The sequence below is a fragment of the Portunus trituberculatus genome, chromosome 34 (genome assembly GCF_017591435.1).
Source record: "Portunus trituberculatus isolate SZX2019 chromosome 34, ASM1759143v1, whole genome shotgun sequence".
NCBI lineage: Eukaryota > Metazoa > Arthropoda > Malacostraca > Decapoda > Portunidae > Portunus > Portunus trituberculatus.
Window position 1 is genome coordinate 3,108,873 of NC_059288.1, and position 20,391 is coordinate 3,129,263.

Here is a 20,391-nt window from a genome sequence, read left to right on the forward strand (position 1 = left end):
ATCTGGAACCTTTTTATCAAGTGCTTCCCGTCACGCCGCCACTACAGGGCATTGCTTCACCTTCTTCAGACGCTTCAGGTGTGATAATTAAGCAAGTGTGCCTAATGAATCATCGGTAAAGGTGTAAGAGATGTGGTTTATTATGTTAGTTATGGTCATTTTTTGTTATCATTACCTTCACTCACTGCCAGGGTTTAATGATTATGGAGGAGGAGGAGGAGGAGGAGGAGGAGGAGGAGGAGGTGATAGAAACGAAAAATATAAGATCATGTGGAACTTTACATTTGAAACTGAATAATAATAATAATAATAATAATGTTAGCGTCATCACTATTAATAAATTTCCTTTCTAAATAGGTCTTTGTTTTGGCTAGGGATTAATCCATCGTTTGGTTAAAAATATACTTCAGATATGAATGTCTTTGTTGTGTTACTGTGTGTGTGTGTGTGTGTGTGTGTGTGTGTGTGTGTGTGTGTGTGTGTGTGTGTGTGTGTGTGTGTACAAGAAAACAGCCACCACAGTATGAACATCAAGTAAACAGACACTGGGCTCAAATGATCAAACTACATAAAGAAACAAAAACAACAACACGAGACACCACCAAACACCATCACCACATCACCATCACGTTATTGTCCTATCACCACCATCACCACCAAACAAGACCCTTATCCCTACCATCACCATCACCACCATCACCAAGCACACAAACATCACACTCTTCTGTCCCCACCTCCCCTCCCTTCCCTTTAGGTCAATGTCCCCTTCTCCCCTGTGTCCTTATCCATCCCCTCTACTCCCCACCTGAGTCACGTGATGCCCTGCCCTCTTCACGTGCTGTTATGCAAACGGCACGTCCTTATTCGCCGTTGTTAAGGGTGATCACGTCCCCTTCAGAATGGTGATTGAGGTTTCCGTTCACCACTATCGTCACTATTTACTTTCTGCTTGCTTTGATTCCATTTTGACTTCATTTCATCACTAAGGTGGCTAGTAATAACTGTTATTTATATATGTGCTATTCTTAACCCCTTCAGTACCATGGCGGGTTTCCATATTCATTCTGTTTACTGTTCGGTGATTTTGTACAGCTTCAGAGACTCATGTAGGGGATTAAAATACTGAAGACTGTGGCCATTAATCTTCTGGCCTCCATAGACACTTCGTAATGTCAATAAAATGGCCTAATCGTACACAAATCTTAAGGTAAAACTGTGTCCCAGAATTGAAGGGGTTAACACTACAATAACGTCGATTTGACTTAATTTTATCACTAAGATGGTTAATATTATGTTATGCTTCTCTTAACACTACAGTAACGCCCATTTGACCTCATTGTATCACTAAACTCAAAACTACTTCTCTTATTTATGCTATGCTGTTCTTAACCCCTTCCCCGTATTCATTCTGCTTATGTGGGAATTAAAATAGTGAAGACTCTGGCCATTAATCTTCTCACCTCCACAGACCCTTCCTGATATAAATAAAATCGTCTAATTATACCCAAAAACTCGTGGTAAAAATGCCTCCCAGTGCTGAAGGGGTTAAGTTGAGGAGAGTGTGAAGTGTTAGCACGTGTTGTGTTGAGAGGAGAAAACAGTATTGGAACTTAACATATTACATATAAAATAGTAAATGGATTGTTTTGATTAAGTTGTAGCGAGGAGGGAATAAACTTAATACTTTACACATTAAATGGTTCAGCTGTTGTGAGGAAGGAATAATATTGGAACTTACCACTTTACACATTAAATAGTTATGGGAATGTGTGGTCAAGCTGAAGAGAATGTGGAGTGTTAGCAGGTGTTGTATTGTGAGGAAAGGATAACACTGGAATTTAATACTTAAACCCTTCAGTACCACGAAGGGGTTTCCATATTCGTCCTGCTTACTCTTTGGTGATTTTGTACAGCTTCAGAAACTTATGTAGGGGATTAGAACCGTGAAGACTGTGGCCATTGATCTTCTGACCTCCATAGACACTTCCTAATGTAAATATAATGGCCTAATCGTACACAAATCTTAAGGTAAAAATGTGACCCAGAATTGAAGGAGTTAACACTACAGTAACGTCTATCTGACCTCATTTTATCTCTAAGATAGTTAATACTACTTTGTGGCTTATGCTTTGCTATTCTTAACACTACAGTAAGGGCAATTTGACTTAATTTCACCACTAAACTCACCAATACTTCTGTTGTTTATGCTATGCTGTTCTTAACTAAAATAGTGAAAACTCTGGCCATTAATCTTCTCACCTCTACAGACACTTCCTAAAGTAAATAAAAGTGTCTAATCACACCAAAAACTCATGGTAAAGATGCGTCCCAGTACTGAAGGGGTTAAGTTGAGGAGAGTGTGGAGTGTTCGCACGTGTTGTGTTGCGAGGAGATAATAATACTGGAATTCAACACTTAACACAGCACTGAATAATGACCCGGTAAAACGCGCAATTTATTTAACCTAACCATTCTTTCTTCCATACCACCATTTTTTAATACCTGACCAAGGATAACAAAAACTATTAAATAAAAAAATAAAAAAAAATGGCCCACTGAGATGCCAGTTCCCGAGCAGGGTTTTAAGAGTTAGTCAAAATAATGGGATAAATGTCTTGAAACCTTCCTCTTAACCTCTCTAACTCCATGACACGTTTTTATATTTATTTTGCTCACTATACAGTATGATGATTTTATGCAGCTTCGGAAACTAATGTGGTGATTGAAATAGTGAAGACTGTGGCTATTAATCTTCTGACCTCCATTGACCGTTCCTAATGTCAATCAAATGTCTAATCACACCCAAAACTCGTGGTAAAAATGCGTCCCAGTACTGAAGGAGCTAAATGAGTTCAGGTAACAGGAAAATGGAAATACAGAAGCAGGCAGGGAGTTCCAGAGTGTACAGTTCACCAGTCCATCCATCACCAACACCGCAAGGAACGCAATAGTGGTGGTGGTGATAGTGGTGATGGTGATGGTGATGGTGATGATGATGATGGTGGTGGTGGTAGTGGTGGCATCAAGACCTGCGTGTGGTCCAATTCTTTAGAGGCTTCACCACCACCACCACCACCACCACCACTGACGCACAAACGAAGCCGCTACATCAGGCCAATACATAAACAAAACAAGAATAAATAAATAAACAGATGAATAAAGAGATGAAATAAAAGCAACAACTACTCATTAAACTGACCGAAAGACCTCTCACTATATACGCCCCAGATGATGTTAATATATACGAGTACATACGTGCAGGCGGACACACACACACACACACACACACACACACACACACACACACACACACACACACACACATTATTATTATTATTACACACACACACACACACACACACACACACACACACACACACACACACACACAATGCATTTTCACCCAAGTGCATCTGTGTTTTGTTTCTTTCTTTTCTTTTCTTTGGGAGGAAGGTTCGAGTCTGATCAAAGAGAATAAAAGAAATAGAAGAGAGAAAAAAGCTTGTACAAAATGGACAAAGGGATCGGAAAAAATAATATACAACAACACATGCAACAAATAAATAAATAGGATAAAAAGAAAGAAAACAAAGGATGAATGGAAGAATAAATGCACAAGTGACAAATGAAAAAGAGAGAATTCAACAACAACAACAACAACAACAACAACAACCAACAACAACAACAATGATTTATATTTCTTGGGTCACTTTACGATGGTTTCAATTCCGGCTGAGGTCCACCAGGTGACACAGTAGAGCCAGGTGAGCTCAGGTGAAGTGATTATTATACAGGTGACCTTCCAATGAGAGAAAAAATAAAAAAAAGAAGAAAGGGAGAAAAAAGAAAAAAAAAAAAACACTACTGTCAGCAAAGACTGCTAGATTTATTCAAGGTCACGACGAGAGAGAGAGAGAGAGAGAGAGAGAGAGAGAGAGAGAGAGAGAGAGAGAGAGAGAGAGAGAGAGAGAGAGAGAGAGAGAGAGAGAGAGAGAGTAAATAAAGTCGCCGTTACACTTTCTTGTCTCTCTCTCTCTCTCTCTCTCTCTCTCTCTCTCTCTCTCTCTCTCTCTCTCATACATACATACATGCATACGTGCACACAAACACACACAGACATATTTAAGATTAGAATATGATGTTATGATACGCGTTTCTTTTCCTATCTCTCTCTCTCTCTCTCTCTCTCTCTCTCTCTCTCTCTCATGTCCCTTCTATCCTCTAATACACTCAACCTCCATTACCTTTAATCCATTACCTCAAACTTCACAAATACCTTCCTTTAACTCCCTCCTTCCTTCCCCTATCTTCTTTCCCATACCCTTTTCCTTCCTTCCCTTATCGTCTTCCCCATATCCTTTTCCTTCCTTCCCTTATCGTCTTTCTCATACTCTCCTCCTTCCTTCCCATACTGTCTTTCTACCTTCATCCAATTTGACCTTCCTACCTTCCTTCCTTTGTCGTCCCTGTTTGGTTTCCTTCCGTCTCCCTAGACCTTCCTGTTTTTACCCGCTCCTCACCTGTTTGTTTGAAAAGTAAGCGTTTTATGGTGTAGGAGGTGTGGTGTTGGTGTTTTTTTTATTGCTGAAGTGGTTCTTTTTATACGTATTCAACTGTCACACACACACACACACACACACACACACACACACACACACACACACACACACATAACAACAGCAACCACAAAAAGTATCACGTGTATTGCAAATTTGAGTAAAATAGAGAAAAAATAAACACGATAGTAGTAGTAGTAGTAGTAGTAGTAGTAGTAGTAGTAGTAGTAGTAGTAGTAGTAGTAGTAGTAGTAGTAGTAGTAGTAGTAGTAGTAGTAGTAGTAGTAGTAGTAGCAGCAGCAGCAGGAGTAATAGGAGTATATCTTTAATCTTTTTGATACTTCTCTCCTTACAAGATCATAGGTTTGCGACAGTAATTTTCAACGCACAATAGAGCATACAATTTAGCAATCTTCTTGTTGGATGCGCGGACACACACACACACACACACACACACACACACACACACACACACACACACACACACACACACACATTGAACAAAGAAAAAAAATAATCTGCCTGCACTGAGAGAGAGAGAGAGAGAGAGAGAGAGAGAGAGAGAGAGAGAGAGAGAGAGAGAGAGAGAGAGAGAGAGAGAGAGAGAGAAGACCGTGAAGGACTCTGAGATCAAAGGATAGGATGGTGAATGAAGGAGATATACAGAAGGACATTGTGAAGGTCTGAGAGAGAGAGAGAGAGAGAGAGAGAGAGAGAGAGAGAGAGAGAGAGAGAGAGAGAGAGAATTGTGCCCTCTAATGAATACTACTACATAACATTCCGCCAGACTTAAGTGCATAAATTTAATCACAAAAGGAAAACAGTTAAAAAAATCATACAATCTGTTTTTGAGCTCCTGGATGACAGAGGCCGGAAGTGCATCTGGAGGTCACATTATCTGGTCTGGAGATTATTATATTTTTTTCCTATTTTGCTATTTCTTTTATTCTTTCCCTCAAAACCGTCACGTTCATATCACTGTTGTCACTCTTCTTATTCTTGCTTATATTTTTACACTCCACATTTTCTTCTCAGCATTGCGTTTGTGGTCTCAGGTTTTCAGTCTTTCTTTTTCGTTGCTGTGAGTGTAAAGATATCATAAACGTAAACTGTCTTAACGATTTCTTTCTGTTTCGTCTTTCCCACTGATCGGCAGTAAAATTATATATAAAAACAACTTGGTTCTTAGGTAAACTTCCATAACTATTTCAATTTCCCGCTGTCCTTATTTGATCTTTCCCACTGATCAGGAACACGATTACAATATCAATAATATAAACACAACTTGGCTTCTTTGATAAACTTCCATAATTATTTAAACTTCCCACTGTTCTGTTTCATCTTTTCATCAATCAGGAACACAACAACAATAACAAACTTCTTACAAATCTCAAGGTTATCTAATTCAACCCTTTGACTGCCACCTGGAACACCTTTGCCTAATCACCAATCACTCTTGAGACACCTGTACTTGTTCTACACCACACATTCAATCTTGAAACTCTGGAACTCCCTGCCTGCTTCTATACTTCCATCTTCATATGAGATTAATTAATTTAAGAGGGAGCTTTCAAGACATTTATTTCATTCTTTTGGATAACTCTCGGACCTGCTTGGGGACTGGGATGAGAGAGAGAGAGAGAGAGAGAGAGAGAGAGAGAGAGAGAGAGAGAGAGAGAGAGAGAGAGAGAGAGAGAGAGAGAGAGAGAGAGAGAACGGAAAGAAATTGCACACTAAATTTTCTTCCATCACTAACTTTCTTGTGGATGATTGTAAGAATTTCCCACATTGCTTTTGGCGCTGCTTATTGTGTCATTTAATTGTGTCACGTCGCAGTGGAAGAGTTAAGGCTTTGATTTAAAAAGTTCCTGTTTAATATCTACCTTTTACCAAATAACCTGCTTTACTTCTATGACTGTCACAAACACTTCCTTCTCTCATCATTATTTTTCAAAGGCCACAGAGATGATTAACCCGGTTCCCAAGTGTGTTTCTCTTACTAATGATGTAGTAATATTGTTAATCGCTTCAGTACCATGACGCGTTTTCATGTTGATTCTGGTTACTATTTGGTGATGTACAGCTTCGGAAACTCATGTACAGGGAGGATTAAAATATTGAAGACTGTTGCCATTAATCTTCTGACTTCCATAGACCCTCTCTAATGTCAATAAAATTATCTAATCACACCCAAAAGTAGCATTCCTATTTCAATTCTGGTTAGTATTTAGTGATTTTTCTACAGCTTCACAAATTCATGTGGGGGGATTAAAATAGAGAAGACTCATGCCAATAACCTTCTAACCTCCATAAACTCTTCCTAATGTCAAGAAAATTCAATCGTACACAAATCTCATGGTAAAAAATGTGTCCCAGTATTGAAGGAGTTAATCTGGCACTAGAACCATAAAAACACCTCAACACCCGTCGCATCAAGTACAGCCTTTTGGAAGTAGTGGCGGTGTGGCGCAGAAGTGACTCAGGATATGTAGCAATGCAGGAAACTTCACGGCCAACACTATTTTATTTTCTAGTATAATTATTATGTATACTTTTTCATGGCCCTTCCTTCCTACTATTAAGGAAACTATGCAGCGTAACTACTATTTCTCTCTCTCTCTCTCTCTCAACAGGTGGGCCAGGTGTACTTTAATTAGCCCCTTTGTGCCATGACGTGTTTCCATATTCATTCTGATGACTATTTGGTGATATTACACAGCCTCAGAAGCTTATGTGAGGGTTAAAATAGTGAAGACTGACCATTAATCTTCTGACCTCCATAGACCCTTCCCAATGTCAATAAAATGGTCTAATCGTACACAAAATCTCAAGGTAAAAATGTGTCCCGGTACTGAAGGGGTTAACAATACCACCTTCATTCTCTTTCACCATCACTGCTCGTATCATTTCTACTTATCATTAACTTATCACCACCATCATCAACCTTACCACCACCACTGCCATCAATTTTAACGCTCCAAAACACCCTAACCTGATTATTATTATTTTATTTTTCACAAGGTACTATTAATAACTGAGAAAAAAAAAAAAAACAAGCGCCATTTCATTTCAGTCTTTCAGAAACACGTATTAAAAAAAAATGCCTTTCTCTCTCACTATAACAATTTCCCAAGGCCACAGCGACAACTACACAGGTTTACAAGACGGCTTCTCCTTTCAATAAACTAGAAATCTTGCCAACCTATCACTAAAACCATAAAAAATACTTCTAAAAACTCGAGTATCTTCAACAGGAACCTTGGAAAAACTGTCGTGGAGAGAAATGATAGCGTTTCTGAATACGAGCATTACTGGCAATATTCTAATAACGTCACTCTCTCGCGTGCAAAAATATCGCCACGTGCATCTCACACATCACTATTTCCTCTCTCGCTATCTGTGCGTGGACAGCCAAGCACTATCGGCGTAACCCACTTAGAGAGATGGAGTAGATCAGGTTATCTCTAATTCCCAGAGAGAGAGAGAGAGAGAGAGAGAGAGAGAGAGAGAGAGAGAGAGAGAGAGAGAGAATAGTGAATGAAAAATTGAAAAAGAGAAAGAAAGAGAGAGAGAGAGAGAGAGAGAGAGAGAGAGAGAGAGAGAGAGAGAGAGAGAGAGAGAGAGATAATAGTGAATGAAAAATTGAAAGAAAGGAGAAAGAAACATTTGAGAGAGAGAGAGAGAGAGAGAGAGAGAGAGAGAGAGAGAGAGAGAGAGAGAGAGAGAGAGAGAGAGAGAGAGAGAGAGAGAGAGAGAGAGAGAGAGAGAAATGAAAATCAACGTGAAAAGAATGAGACACTGACATTTTGAGAGAGAGAGAGAGAGAGAGAGAGAGAGAGAGAGAGAGAGAGAGAGAGAGAGAGAGAGAGAGAGAGAGAGAGAGAGAGAGAGAGAGTCATAAGGTGCCAGCAAGCATATTTAACCACCACTTCAACACCTGTAATCTCACGTACCAGGTAAACACACGCGGGGAGCGGGGGGGGGGACACTAACCCATTAACCTGCGATAAAAACAAAAACAAAACAACAACAAAAACAACGAAAACGAGAAAAACAAGACAAGAAACAGGCAAAACAACAAGAACAAAGACAACAATTACATCACAACGTCCCTTTAATCAATCTTTTATTTATTTATTTTTTTATTTATTTTTTTGTAATCTTACGCATGAAATATTTCCCACCTCTCGTTTTCTATGCGTTAAATATTTTCAACTTTAGTCCTCCCAAGAAAGTCTCCGTTTTCTCCCTGAAGGATGATTGTGAGAAAACGGAGGATTCTAAACGTTGACTTCGCTTTATCTTACGCGCCAAAAATAAGTACCATGTATCGTTTTCTATGCGTTGAGATTTAAGTTTCGTCCACCATACACTATCTCCATTTTCTTCTTTAGGACTGAAGTTAAGAAAACGGGAGACTTAGAACCATTACTACATTTTTACCTGTGTGTGTGTGTGTGTGTGTGTGTGTGTGTGTGTGTGTGTGTGTGTGTGTGTGTGTGTGTGTGTGTGTGTGTGTGTGTGTGTGTGCATTGTTCCTCTGTTTTTCTTCTTGTTTTTTGCCTCCATTAACGAGAGTCAAGTCAATATGTACCAAAAACATCAATACCATCAATTTGTAGAGCTGAAAGGTGATTGGTTGAGACATGAATGACGTCACTTCAATCCACCAATCACGTGATAAGCAAAGAAGACAACCGACACAGCAATAACAAGCGAAATAGGACAAAAGAGGAGGAGGAGGAGGAGGAGGAGGAGGAGGAGGAGGAGGAGGAGGAGGAGGAGGAGAAGAAGAAGAAGAAGAAGAAGAAGAAGAAGAAGAAGAAGAAGAAGAAGAAGAAGAAGAAGAAGAAGAAGAAGAAGAAGAAGAAGAAGAAGAAGAAGAAGAAGAAGAAGAAGAAGAAGAAGAAGAAGAAGAACAGAAGAAAAGAAGAAGAAAACAGAAGAAGAAGAAGAAAAAAGAAGAAGAAGAAGAAGAAGAAGAAGAAGAAGAAGAAGAAGAAGAAGAAGAAGAAGAAGAAGAAGAAGAAGAAGAAGAAGAAGAAGAAGAGAAGAAGAAAAAAGAAGAAGAAGAAGAAGAAGAAGAAGAAGAAGAAGAAGAAGAAGAAGAAGAAGAAGAAGAAGAAGAAGAAGAAGAAGAAGAAGAAGAAGAAGAAGAAGAAGAAGAAGAAGAAGAAGAAGAAGAAGAAGAAGAAAAGAAGATTAAGAAGAAGAAGAAGAAGACGATATGAAGACTTTCTTTTCGTTTCTCTCCAGTGATAATAGGAAAGTTTTGTTATTGTTTGATAAATACTGAAAAGACCTCTCTCTCTCTCTCTCTCTCTCTCTCTCTCTCTCTCTCTCTAATTATCCTCATTTGATGCATGTTATCAGCAACATCCTCTCTCTCTCTCTCTCTCTCTCTCTCTCTCTCTCTCTCTCTCTCTCTCTCTCTCTCTCTCTCAATACCCATGTTCTCAGAAATCATTTCGTACCGCAGGAACTGTGTGTGTGTGTGTGTGTGTGTGTGTGTGTGTGTGTGTGTGTGTGTGTGTGTGTGTGTGTGTGTGTGTGTGTTTGCGCCCGAAGGAAAGGATGGAGTGAGATGGTGTACACACACATACATACACACACACACACACGCGGGAGACAGTTCGCATCAGCCTTGTGGTGAAGAAGCATCGCCTCTCTCTCTCTCTCTCTCTCTCTCTCTCTCTCTCTCTCTCTCTCTCTCTGCATTGGTGACAGTGATAGCAGTGGTGATAATAACAGTGGAAACGGTGGTGAATTTAACCAATACAAACACAAATACAAGACACAAACGAAAAAAAAATATATATAAAAAAACTGAAACAAACGATAAAAATACAAGAAAAAAGAAAGGAAAAAGAAAATAAGAAAAATAAAGTCACTAACTAACAATATTTCTTTGCATATAATCACTAAACAAATAAACATGCGTACTTTATAAATCGTGGTCGCAAAAGTGGAGAAAAAAAACACATGAAAGCTCCAGCGTGTTTACCTATACGTTAATTAGACAGTAACAGGTGTGAGTGTGACTGATCGATTGCATTTAGAAAGGGAAAGCGCCATAGCATCGCGGTCATATGGCGCAGCAACAGGTGGCTAGGGAGGGGAGTGGGGTGTGGTGCAAGGGTGTGGAGTACAAACAGGTGTGTGTGATACAAGAGACGGGGTCACACAGGTAAACAAAACCTTAATGAGAGAGAGAGAGAGAGAGAGAGAGAGAGAGAGAGAGAGAGAGAGAGAGAGAGAGAGAGAGAGAGAGAGAGAGAGAGAGAGAGAGAGAGAGAGAGAGAGAGAGAGAGAGAGAGAGAGAGAGAGAGAAACATAAACCTCACCTTACACACATACAACAAACAAGGCCATCTGAGAAAAAAAAAAAAAAAAAAAAAAAAATATAAAAAAAAAGGAAGGGGAAAGGAGGAGGCCACACCTGTCACTTATCTCTGCTACCATCACACGTCCGCCTCGCTCCTAAGCACCAACAAACGAACAGCTTCCCAGTAAAGGGTTTCGGCCAAAGTTAGGCAGAGTGGCAGTAAATTTCAGGTGTTTCAAGGCATTTGGGTGTGTTTCTATTATTCCGAGTGCCTTATTAAGTATGTATTTGAACAGGGAAAGTAGTGGTTTGTACAGATACGGGTTAGTGAAGAATTCCAGAGACAGAATCAAGAAGTAAAGGATTAAATAGTTGAAAAAAGAGAAAACGTGAAATAGGAAATACAGAACAATAAAAAGGTAAAATAATAAAGGTTAAGAACATAAATAGAGAAAAAGGAAGTAAAGAAGCAAAAATTAATAAAACTCTTGAAAAAAGGAAAAAAAAAGGAAATAGAAAAAAATATAGAACAATAAAAAGGGAAAAAGAAAACACGTAAAGGAAAACACGTAAAGAGCATAAACAGAGAAAAAGGGAAAAAATAAGCAAGCAGTAACGAAACAAGGCAACAAACGTAGCAAGAAATGTCGACACACGCAACCTATAGACTAAAATAAGCCTTGAGTCCTTATATCCGCTGGCCACACCTGAACCCTGACCACTGGACCCTTCACAACACACCTGCAGGCTAGAGTAACAGGCTTAGGTATTAGGATCACTACCACTGTCACCACCACCACCACCACCACCACCAATATGGCCGCCCTTTTCGATGGAGATATGGCGGAGCTTTTCGTCAAATATCTCGAAGGTTGGTTTGGTTCCTTTGGGTGTGGCGGGACTAATCTATGACCTCTATTTTTAAACTCTCTGCTCTCTTATCACTTATTTTCAAGGGGTACAGAGATGATTAGCCGAATTTTCAAGGGTGTTTTTGCTCTCAATCCTGTAGAAATCGTGTTAATCTGTCACTAGATCCTTAAAAACAGCTTCGAAAACCCTTCACTTTAACTAGAACTCTTTTATAACTAGTTTCCAAAGGCTACATATATGATTAGCAGGGTTTTCAAAGATGTTTCTCGTATTCATGATGTGGGGCATTTGGTTAAGTGTTCATGGCTGTTTTCAAAGATCGCATAGATGATTAACCAAATTTTCAAGGGTGTTTCAACTATTCATAATAAAATCATCTTGTTAAACGCCTTCGAAAACCCGTCACGTTAACCAGAGCCTTAGGAAAACATTAGCGGTGAAGAGATGTTTCGAAATGTGGTTCTAAGTGTGAGTTTGGTTGGTTACTTCAAGTGTGAGGTGCTGAGGTGAAAGGTTTCGTTGTTTCAAGTAAAATAGGAGTTGCTTAATTGAAGTGTGTGTTGGTTACTTCAAGAGTGTGTTTGGAGGGTTGGTTACTTGAGTGTGCAAGATTTTATGTATGTATTTGTTGATCTGTTATTTACTGCCCTGTGTTTAATGATGTTCAAAAAATATACCACCTTATTGTAATTTACTCCTGTGTGTATCTACTGACATTCAAAACCCATCACCTGACTTGTTGACATCACTGGAAACATCTCTATCTATCTATATCTATACCTGTTACTTCCTACCTGTATCTACTAACATTCAGAAATCTATCAACTTACTTATTGATATCACTGGAAACATCTCTATCTATCTATATCTATACCTGTTACCTCCTACCCCGTATCAACTAACATTAAAAAAAAAACTATCCCCTTACCTATCCACCACTGGAAACATGTCTATCTATACCTACACCTGTTATTTCATGTCCCGTATCTACTAGCATTCAAAATCCATCACCTTACCTATTTATATCACTGAAAAATGTCTATCTATACTTATATCCATGTTGCTTGTTGACCTCCACAATCTCTCACATTATTCACATCTCACAGGAAGCGTATCTGTCTACCTCTATATTTACTGACACTGAAGATTTGTATAACTTTATTCCCGGCATTCAAAACTTGCACCTGAACAAGAGCAGTAATACGAGGACAGGTATTTACACACTGTCCTTGTAATCTAATATATACCGGACACATTGACGAGAAATTAATAGAAGAGAGAGAGAGAGAGAGAGAGAGAGAGAGAGAGAGAGAGAGAGAGAGAGAGAGAGAGAGAGAGAGAGAGAGAGAGAGAGAGAGAGAGAGAGAGAGAGAGAGAGCAGTATGACCTTGGAATAGCTAAAGGTACGCTGATGACGCAACACAACACGGTCATAAACAGGTAAACAAAACATAATGGCGACAAACACTGTGCATAATTATAAACACACACACACACACACACACACACACACACACACACACACACACACACACAACACACACACACACACACTTAAATGTCAACTAACTAAAGAACATTCTCCCTTAAAAAAACAATAATAAATAAATAAATAAAAATCAATATAAACAAACAATAAAGATCAGGCTTTAGGTTTCTGGAATCTGAGATAAAGAAAAGAAAAAAGAAAAGAGAAAAGAAAAAAGGAAGACAGAAAAGAAAAGAAATAAAAAAATCAACACAGAGCTCACCTCCTCTTTCCTGGGGCTAAAAGGCGTGTGTGTGTGTGTGTGTGTGTGTGTGTGTGTGTGTGTGTGTGTGTGTGTGTGTCGCGTTTCACCCACCAGATGTCACTAGCGTCGCCCTTCTTACTACGCATGTGTACTCCTATACCCAAACGAGGAGGAGGAGGAGGAGGAGGAGGAGGAGGAGGAGGAGGAGGAGGAGGAGGAGGAGGAGGAGGAGGAGGAGGAGGAGGACAATAATAATAACAAAAGAAAAAAAAAAAAAAAAAAACAAGACAAGACAAAGAAAAGGATAACAAAAACAACAAAAGAAGAAAAAAAAGGAGAATGGGAAGAACAATAATAACAACAACAACAGCAAAAAGGAAAAAGACATGATAACGATGATAAAAAGACAAAACAAAGAAGAAGAAGAAGAAGAAGAAGAAGAAGAAGAAGTTATAATACCAGTCAATAGCAGGAAACTTTAACATTGCAAACACGACAATAATAAACAATAATCTTCCGGGCATTGTTGAAAGGAGGAGGAGGAGGAGGAGGAGGAGGAGGAGGAAGAAATATACCAGTGTAAAACTTGAAATAAACAGAGAGAGAGAGAGAGAGAGAGAGAGAGAGAGAGAGAGAGAGAGAGAGAGAGAGAGAGAGAGACCTATGCGACCTTGGAAGGAGAGAAAGAGAGGATTAGGGATAACCTGTTCCTCTCCTCTATCCAACCTCACTCATCTCCTCCTGGTCGCATCATTAGACATTCACACATACGCTCTCTCTCTCTCTCTCTCTCTCTCTCTCTCTCTCTCTCTCTCTCTCATTTGTCATCGTGATACAATAAATTAGGCAACTCCTTATAAGGTTTCTCTAGCATGACGTTTTCTTTTTCACCTCACAACACAAAACTTCCCAGCAGCTACTCTCTCTCTCTCTCTCTCTCTCTCAAGAAAACAAACTTACCCATTATCAATCCTATTTTTTTCTTATCAACTATTAAAAAAAAGTAACGAAAAAGCCACAAATATATTTTTAAACATAGAAACAACACTAAGAAGACCTAACTCATTTTCTCTCTCTCTCTCTCTCTCTCTCTCTCTCTCTCTCTCTCTCTCTCTCTCTCAAGAAAACAAACCTATCCATTTATCATTCCTACATTTTTCGTATCAACTATAAAAAAAAAATATATATCCAAACTTAAAAATAACTCCAAGACGAGCCAATTTATTTGTATTCATATTTCCTTTTAACCTCTTCAGCACCGTGACACGTTTTTCATATCTATTCTACTTACTATTTGGTGATTTTATACAATTTCAGAAACTTATGTGGGGATTAAAATAGTGAAGAACCTGGCTATTAATCTTCCCACCTCCATAAACCCTTCGTAATGTAAATAAAATGGTCTAATCATACCCAAAAACTCGTGGTAAAAATGCGTCTCAGTGCTGAAAGGATTAATTAACAAAAAAACTCAAGGAAAACACAAAAATATATAAAAACGTAGGCAAAATAACGCCAGTGTCTCTCTCGGCAAGTAACGCAGGTCAGGACAAGTAGAGAGAGGCAAGAGGGTGAAAAGACTGTCCCGAGAAGAGAAAAGGCAATAGAAGTTATTTGCGAGGCGCCATGCAGACACAATGGGCCAACGTAGCCCTCTTACTGACCCGGACAATGGCACGTGGCTGGCTGTGTGTGTGTGTGTGTGTGTGTGTGTGTGTGTGTGTGTGTGTGTGTGTGTGTGTGTGTGTGTGTTGCTATGGCATGAAGTTGTGACGGTCATAGAAAGGTAAAGAGTAGTAGTAGTAGTAGTAGTAGTAGTAGTAGTAGTAGTAGTAGTAGTAGTAGTAGTAGTAGTAGTAGTAGTAGTAGAAGAGAGGGCTCACTTTCAATGCAGCTCACAATCCTCATTCCTATTATGTCTCAAGTGTGCAAGATTTTTTACTCTCTCTCTCTCTCTCTCTCTCTCTCTCTCTCTCTCTCTCTCTCTCTCTCAAGTACATAATAGGTATAGCCTTGGCTGCAAATACTTTTACTTGAAACCTTTTTCTATTACAATACAGATATTTTATGATGATGATAATGATAGCTCTCCTTTTTTTTTTCCCTTACAAACCAGCCATTTCTTTCTTTCCATCTACTTATCCTAACAATGGTATTTTCTCTCCCAGCTACCCTTTTCATGATAGATAGTAACAATAATGAGCCTCCTGGTGATGGCATTTCCTCTCTATTAACTGATGACAATGATGATGATGGATGATAATAATAATGACCCTTCTCTCCTTCTACAGGCAGGATGGTGGGCATTGTGGTGCCAGAGTTGCCAAGTGGGGCTGAGGCAATAGCAGAGCCTGAGGTGGGGGAGAGCAGCCCACCAACACACGCACTTCTCTATCAGGGCGGTTCTGTCAGCCTCACCACAGCGTCAGCCTCCCAGTTAGCCTCCCGTGGGCTCGTACCTTACCCACATGTCTACCTCACCACCGAGCATGCCCTCACAGTCACCCGTGCCCTGGCAACACTACATGCGCATACTCTAATAGACCGTAAGGCTGCAAATGTGGATACTCTTCAGGAAAAACCAGCTCTAAATGCGCCATCATCAGAAACGTCCGAAGAGGAAAGTGAAGATAAGCCATCTAATGTTGACAAGTGGACAGCCCAAATTACACAGCTTGGGTTGGTTGACGCTAACTTGTCTGTGATGGTGGACGCCCTGGGCAACACACAAGCCAACGAACGCACTGTCAGGAGGCTGGAGGCTCTGCGTGGAGACCTGCCAACACTAACACAGTTCCTCCAGTTTGCCTCCGTCATGCAGACAACAAGAGTGCCGAGTGTGGGACCCGTCTGCATTGGTGACGTGTGGGTGCCTGAGGTGGAGCCCGTGGAGGGTGAGGAGGTGGTGGCGATACGGCTGAGAGGCGGGAAGGACCTCCAGGCTCCTCCACTAAGGGATGCCGCCTGGTCCTGGCTCACGCTTCTGTCCGGCGAGACGCTGCGTGACCGGTACATGGAACTCTGTGATGACTACTGCAACGCCTTCAACAAAGCTCTTCTCAGACGTGAGGCAGCTGGAGGTTCAGTAGAGGAGCTTTCCTACTTTGATGTCATGAGGGATTTAGGTGAAAATTTCCTCCATGCTTTCCTCACAGTAATTCATAAGTTTGTGGTGTCCGGGAAGTGGTTCTTTGACCGGCAGCTGCACACCAACGAGGGTTTGGTTGCACTGGTAGATCTTGTTAGTTTTCTCGTCGATAATGGCATTGTAGGCTCCATATTTGTTGTTTGATAATTTGCCACATTTCCCTTATCCTTCCTACCTCCCATATACCCAATAAAACCCCTAACTTTTTCTCCCTTTCCTTCCTATCTACCACATACCCTAAAAAAAAATCATCTCCCTTTCCTACCTCCCTTATAATGGACAAAAACTCTCACTTCCTTTCCTTTCCCTTCCCACCTCCAACATCTCACTAGTCCCACCAAACACCCTGCCCGTATTCCCAGACACCCTCATCCCACAGTGCTACCCACCTTTAGATATTAATAACTCACATTCCCCAAACTCTCAGCCCAAATCAGACCATTTTCTTTTCTCTCTCTTTTTTTTTTTCAAGCAAACATATCATAGATTAGTTCACAAGACTGACACTTATTTTTTAGCACAACATTTCCTTAGGTTGTAAGCTCCATCTACCTATCTTTATCTTTAGTGTAGGTGGCCATGGCAGAGAAGTCCCTATCTTTTCCTGTGCAGTACTGGTATTCTCTCATCTTCCCCTTTTTTATCCTCTCTCTAACATTACACTATTCAGTTTCATAATAGTACACACTCTGAGATACTCATTTATTATGCAATACTCTCCCTAGAACATACTAATTAAAGATGCAGCTCACATGTATATCTCAATGCCTTGATAGAGTAGCTAAAAATTTCTGGCTCTTCATCTTTAGAATCTAAGTATTTTGATGACATTTTGCTTTTAGGCGTATGACAAAAAATGCATAAATTAAGCATAAAACTGACTGCATAATAACCACACACACACACACACACACACACACACACACACACACACACACATCATAGGAGAATGTGTACTACTCCATCCTTCCTTCATTCCTCACCAACACACACACAACTCCCACAGTATCAGTCCAGCAGTATTGCCCGGGTGCCACAGTCATTGTCAATGTCGTGTACCGTTGTGTCAGGCTGAACCTTGTACATAGACAGCCACCTTACAGTATTAGTTGTTATTCTTTCGGAGGGCAATAATCTCCTGTTGTTGGTTCCGAGATCAAAATGTAACCATCCAAAATAGTAGAGAATGCTACCTGAAGTGTTTTGAACCCCTCTCAGATTCACTAATTCAAACCCCACATGCATAGTTTGTAGGAGGAGAGCTAAACCCAACGCTGCCATTAAAACCACTGCAGCCAGCCAAACTATGCACGCGGAATTTGAATTGGTGAATCCATGAGGAGATTCAAAACACTTCAGGTAACATTCTCTACCATTTCGATTGTTACAAAAAATGCATGTCAAATATTCTTACCAAGCTCTACATTAAAAAGTCTGATGTGTTTATCTTGCACAGACTCTTAAATTTTATCCCAATTTTACCGAGTTTTCTTGATGTAATTGCTATATGAGCTCTGTTAAAATACTTGTCTAATTGTATTATGGAACATTTGGTGCATTACAGCTTCCCACTGAGCTTAGAAATACAAGACAGCATTATTTTGTGGTAATTTCTATTGTTTGTGTTTTGTGTTTGTGTTTTTTTTTTTAGTCTACGTCTCTACAATTAAGAAAACTGCATTAGGATTGGCAGTATTCTCAACATGAATTTCCTACTAATGTGTGTATTTGTATTCAGTTTTGTGTATATTTTCTGTTCCTTGCTTCTAACAAAGCTTGGATTAGTAGTATTCTCGGCATTTATCTCGTGTGTGTGTGTGTGTGTGTGTGTGTGTGTGTGTGTGTGTGTGTGTGTGTGTGTGTGTGTGTGTGTGTGTGTGTGTGTGTGTGTGTGTGTGTGTGTGTGTGTGTGTGGGATGGGTAACATGGATTTTTCTCATTCCTTGCCTATAAAAAATGGTATTCTGTGTTTGTATTTATGTTTACTCAGCACTGAATTCTTGAAAAATGTGTGTGTGTGTGTGTGTGTGTGTGTGTGTGTGTGTGTGTGTGTGTGTGTGTGTGTGTGTGTGTGTGTGTGTGAGACAGTTCTCTAATCCCAGTAGGTCACACATACAAGTATTACACACAAGCAATGCCATTAATTAAAAGGCTGTACATACTCGTATACAGAACTTGCATAATGAGAAGACTGTTACTATTCAGTGATGTCAATAGATAAACAAACCACAAAGCATCCTTCATTCCTTCACATCATCTCATCATCCACCCTTTAGCATTAGTTCAAAAGAATCAATGGTAAAACTGGACTTAGTTTCCACACCCTTTCTTTCTTTTATCATTCCCTTTTCATTTTCCCTTCTTCCATGTCCCCCATTTCAGTTCCCATCTCCAAGCAGAGGCTGTCCTTAATCTGGCCACCCTGACAGCTTCAGACACATAATAGGAACCCATAATTGCCTGCTGCTTAGATATATGACTAGTATATTCCTAAATGCAGCTTGTGATAAGATATTCTATGCACGCATCTATGTAGGCAGTGCATCTCTGGGGCTGGAGGCTCTTGTGTATCAACTGAAATGAATGTTGTACTGATGGAATAATCAATGAGTCTATATACAGTTTATCGAAAAGGTAAATGTATTCATATCAATGATAAACTGTTATGAAATTTAGAAATAGTGATATATAAACTATTTCCAACCATTTTTTAATTATGCCATCCCCAAAAATGAATTCCAACTAACTATGGACTTCAATTTTTCCCTCTTTCTTATACATATATATAGATAATAATTATGCACATTTTCAAATCTATGGTACCAGTGAAATTTACAACACAATTCCACACCACTATCTGTAACATACTATGAACACCTAACACCTAGCAAGCCCCAGGGAACCTATTACTTGAAAGCTTTCTGCACACAAGTTCTGTGCATAGGGAATGGTGCTGGGACACTCGGCATGATACGGCTAAGAGTACGCGCTATCCTTGTCTCGTCATGCATTCTTTAACCTTAAGCAAGCCTACATACTTAAGCATTAGCTGTAGTGTTACTTCAAAGAGCTATTCATCTTAACAATGTGATATCAATGCCTCTATAGTTGTAATTTGAATCTCTTTTGGGGTTTGCTTTTAAAGAGTCACCCTTATATCACTCACACATGAAAACAATAAATGAGTTTCTTTCTTTTTCTTTTCAAGTAACATATATTTCATTGTTCTATCCATAATTACTCCTCAAATTATTTCTATTACAAGAATGAGTTTGATTTTACCTGACTATATTATCAAGTTAAAAAAGATACACATTACTTCACTACCCATAAAAAAAAAAACCATACCAATTTGTTTGCCTGAGTGAGACAGGGATGATTCTATAAATGTGCACCCTTTTTTATTGTACAGATGAAATGCTAATTCTCTCAAGCAACAATGATAAACAACTTCTGTCCTTATAATATACTGAAATAAGATACGTATTTGTAAGGCACCTCAGCATGAATGTATGTAAAGGCTGTCACTTGTTATTCCTGCTGCTGCTACTGTTCCTGTGACAGAAGGTCGCTCACAGCAATAACAGTGACGCAGAATTATAACAATAGTCCATGAGAAAATAATAAATAAAAATAAAACTGAAAATATACAAAAGACTTTCCTTCAACCCTTATGTCTTGAGTAATGGGATTGGAATCTGATAAAGTGGTATCTTAACTCATCCTTAGTAAGCTTAATTGTGTGTTATGTGGTTG

The 20,391-nt window shown here is 39.5% G+C and overlaps 2 protein-coding genes across 4 annotated transcripts in view; one reads left to right on the forward strand and one right to left on the reverse strand.

The window, feature by feature from the left end:
- Positions 1-20,285, forward strand: part of LOC123512780 — a 33,408-nt gene extending 13,123 nt beyond the window's left edge. Inside the window, exons 1-3 of one of the 3 annotated variants that reach the window (XM_045269358.1) lie at positions 10,242-10,743; positions 11,178-11,752; positions 15,779-20,285. In XM_045269358.1, the coding sequence (XP_045125293.1) occupies positions 11,698-11,752; positions 15,779-16,779 (1,056 nt within the window). In that variant the 5' untranslated portion in view covers positions 10,242-10,743; positions 11,178-11,697 and the 3' untranslated portion in view covers positions 16,780-20,285. Of the gene's footprint in view, positions 1-10,241; positions 10,744-10,920; positions 11,753-15,778 lie in introns of those variants that run through there. The other 2 variants (XM_045269357.1, XM_045269359.1) reach the window with 2 other exon arrangements.
- The window catches only part of LOC123512550 (transcription factor GAGA-like), a 61,082-nt gene that overhangs the window by 31,516 nt on the left and 9,175 nt on the right, over positions 1-20,391 (reverse strand).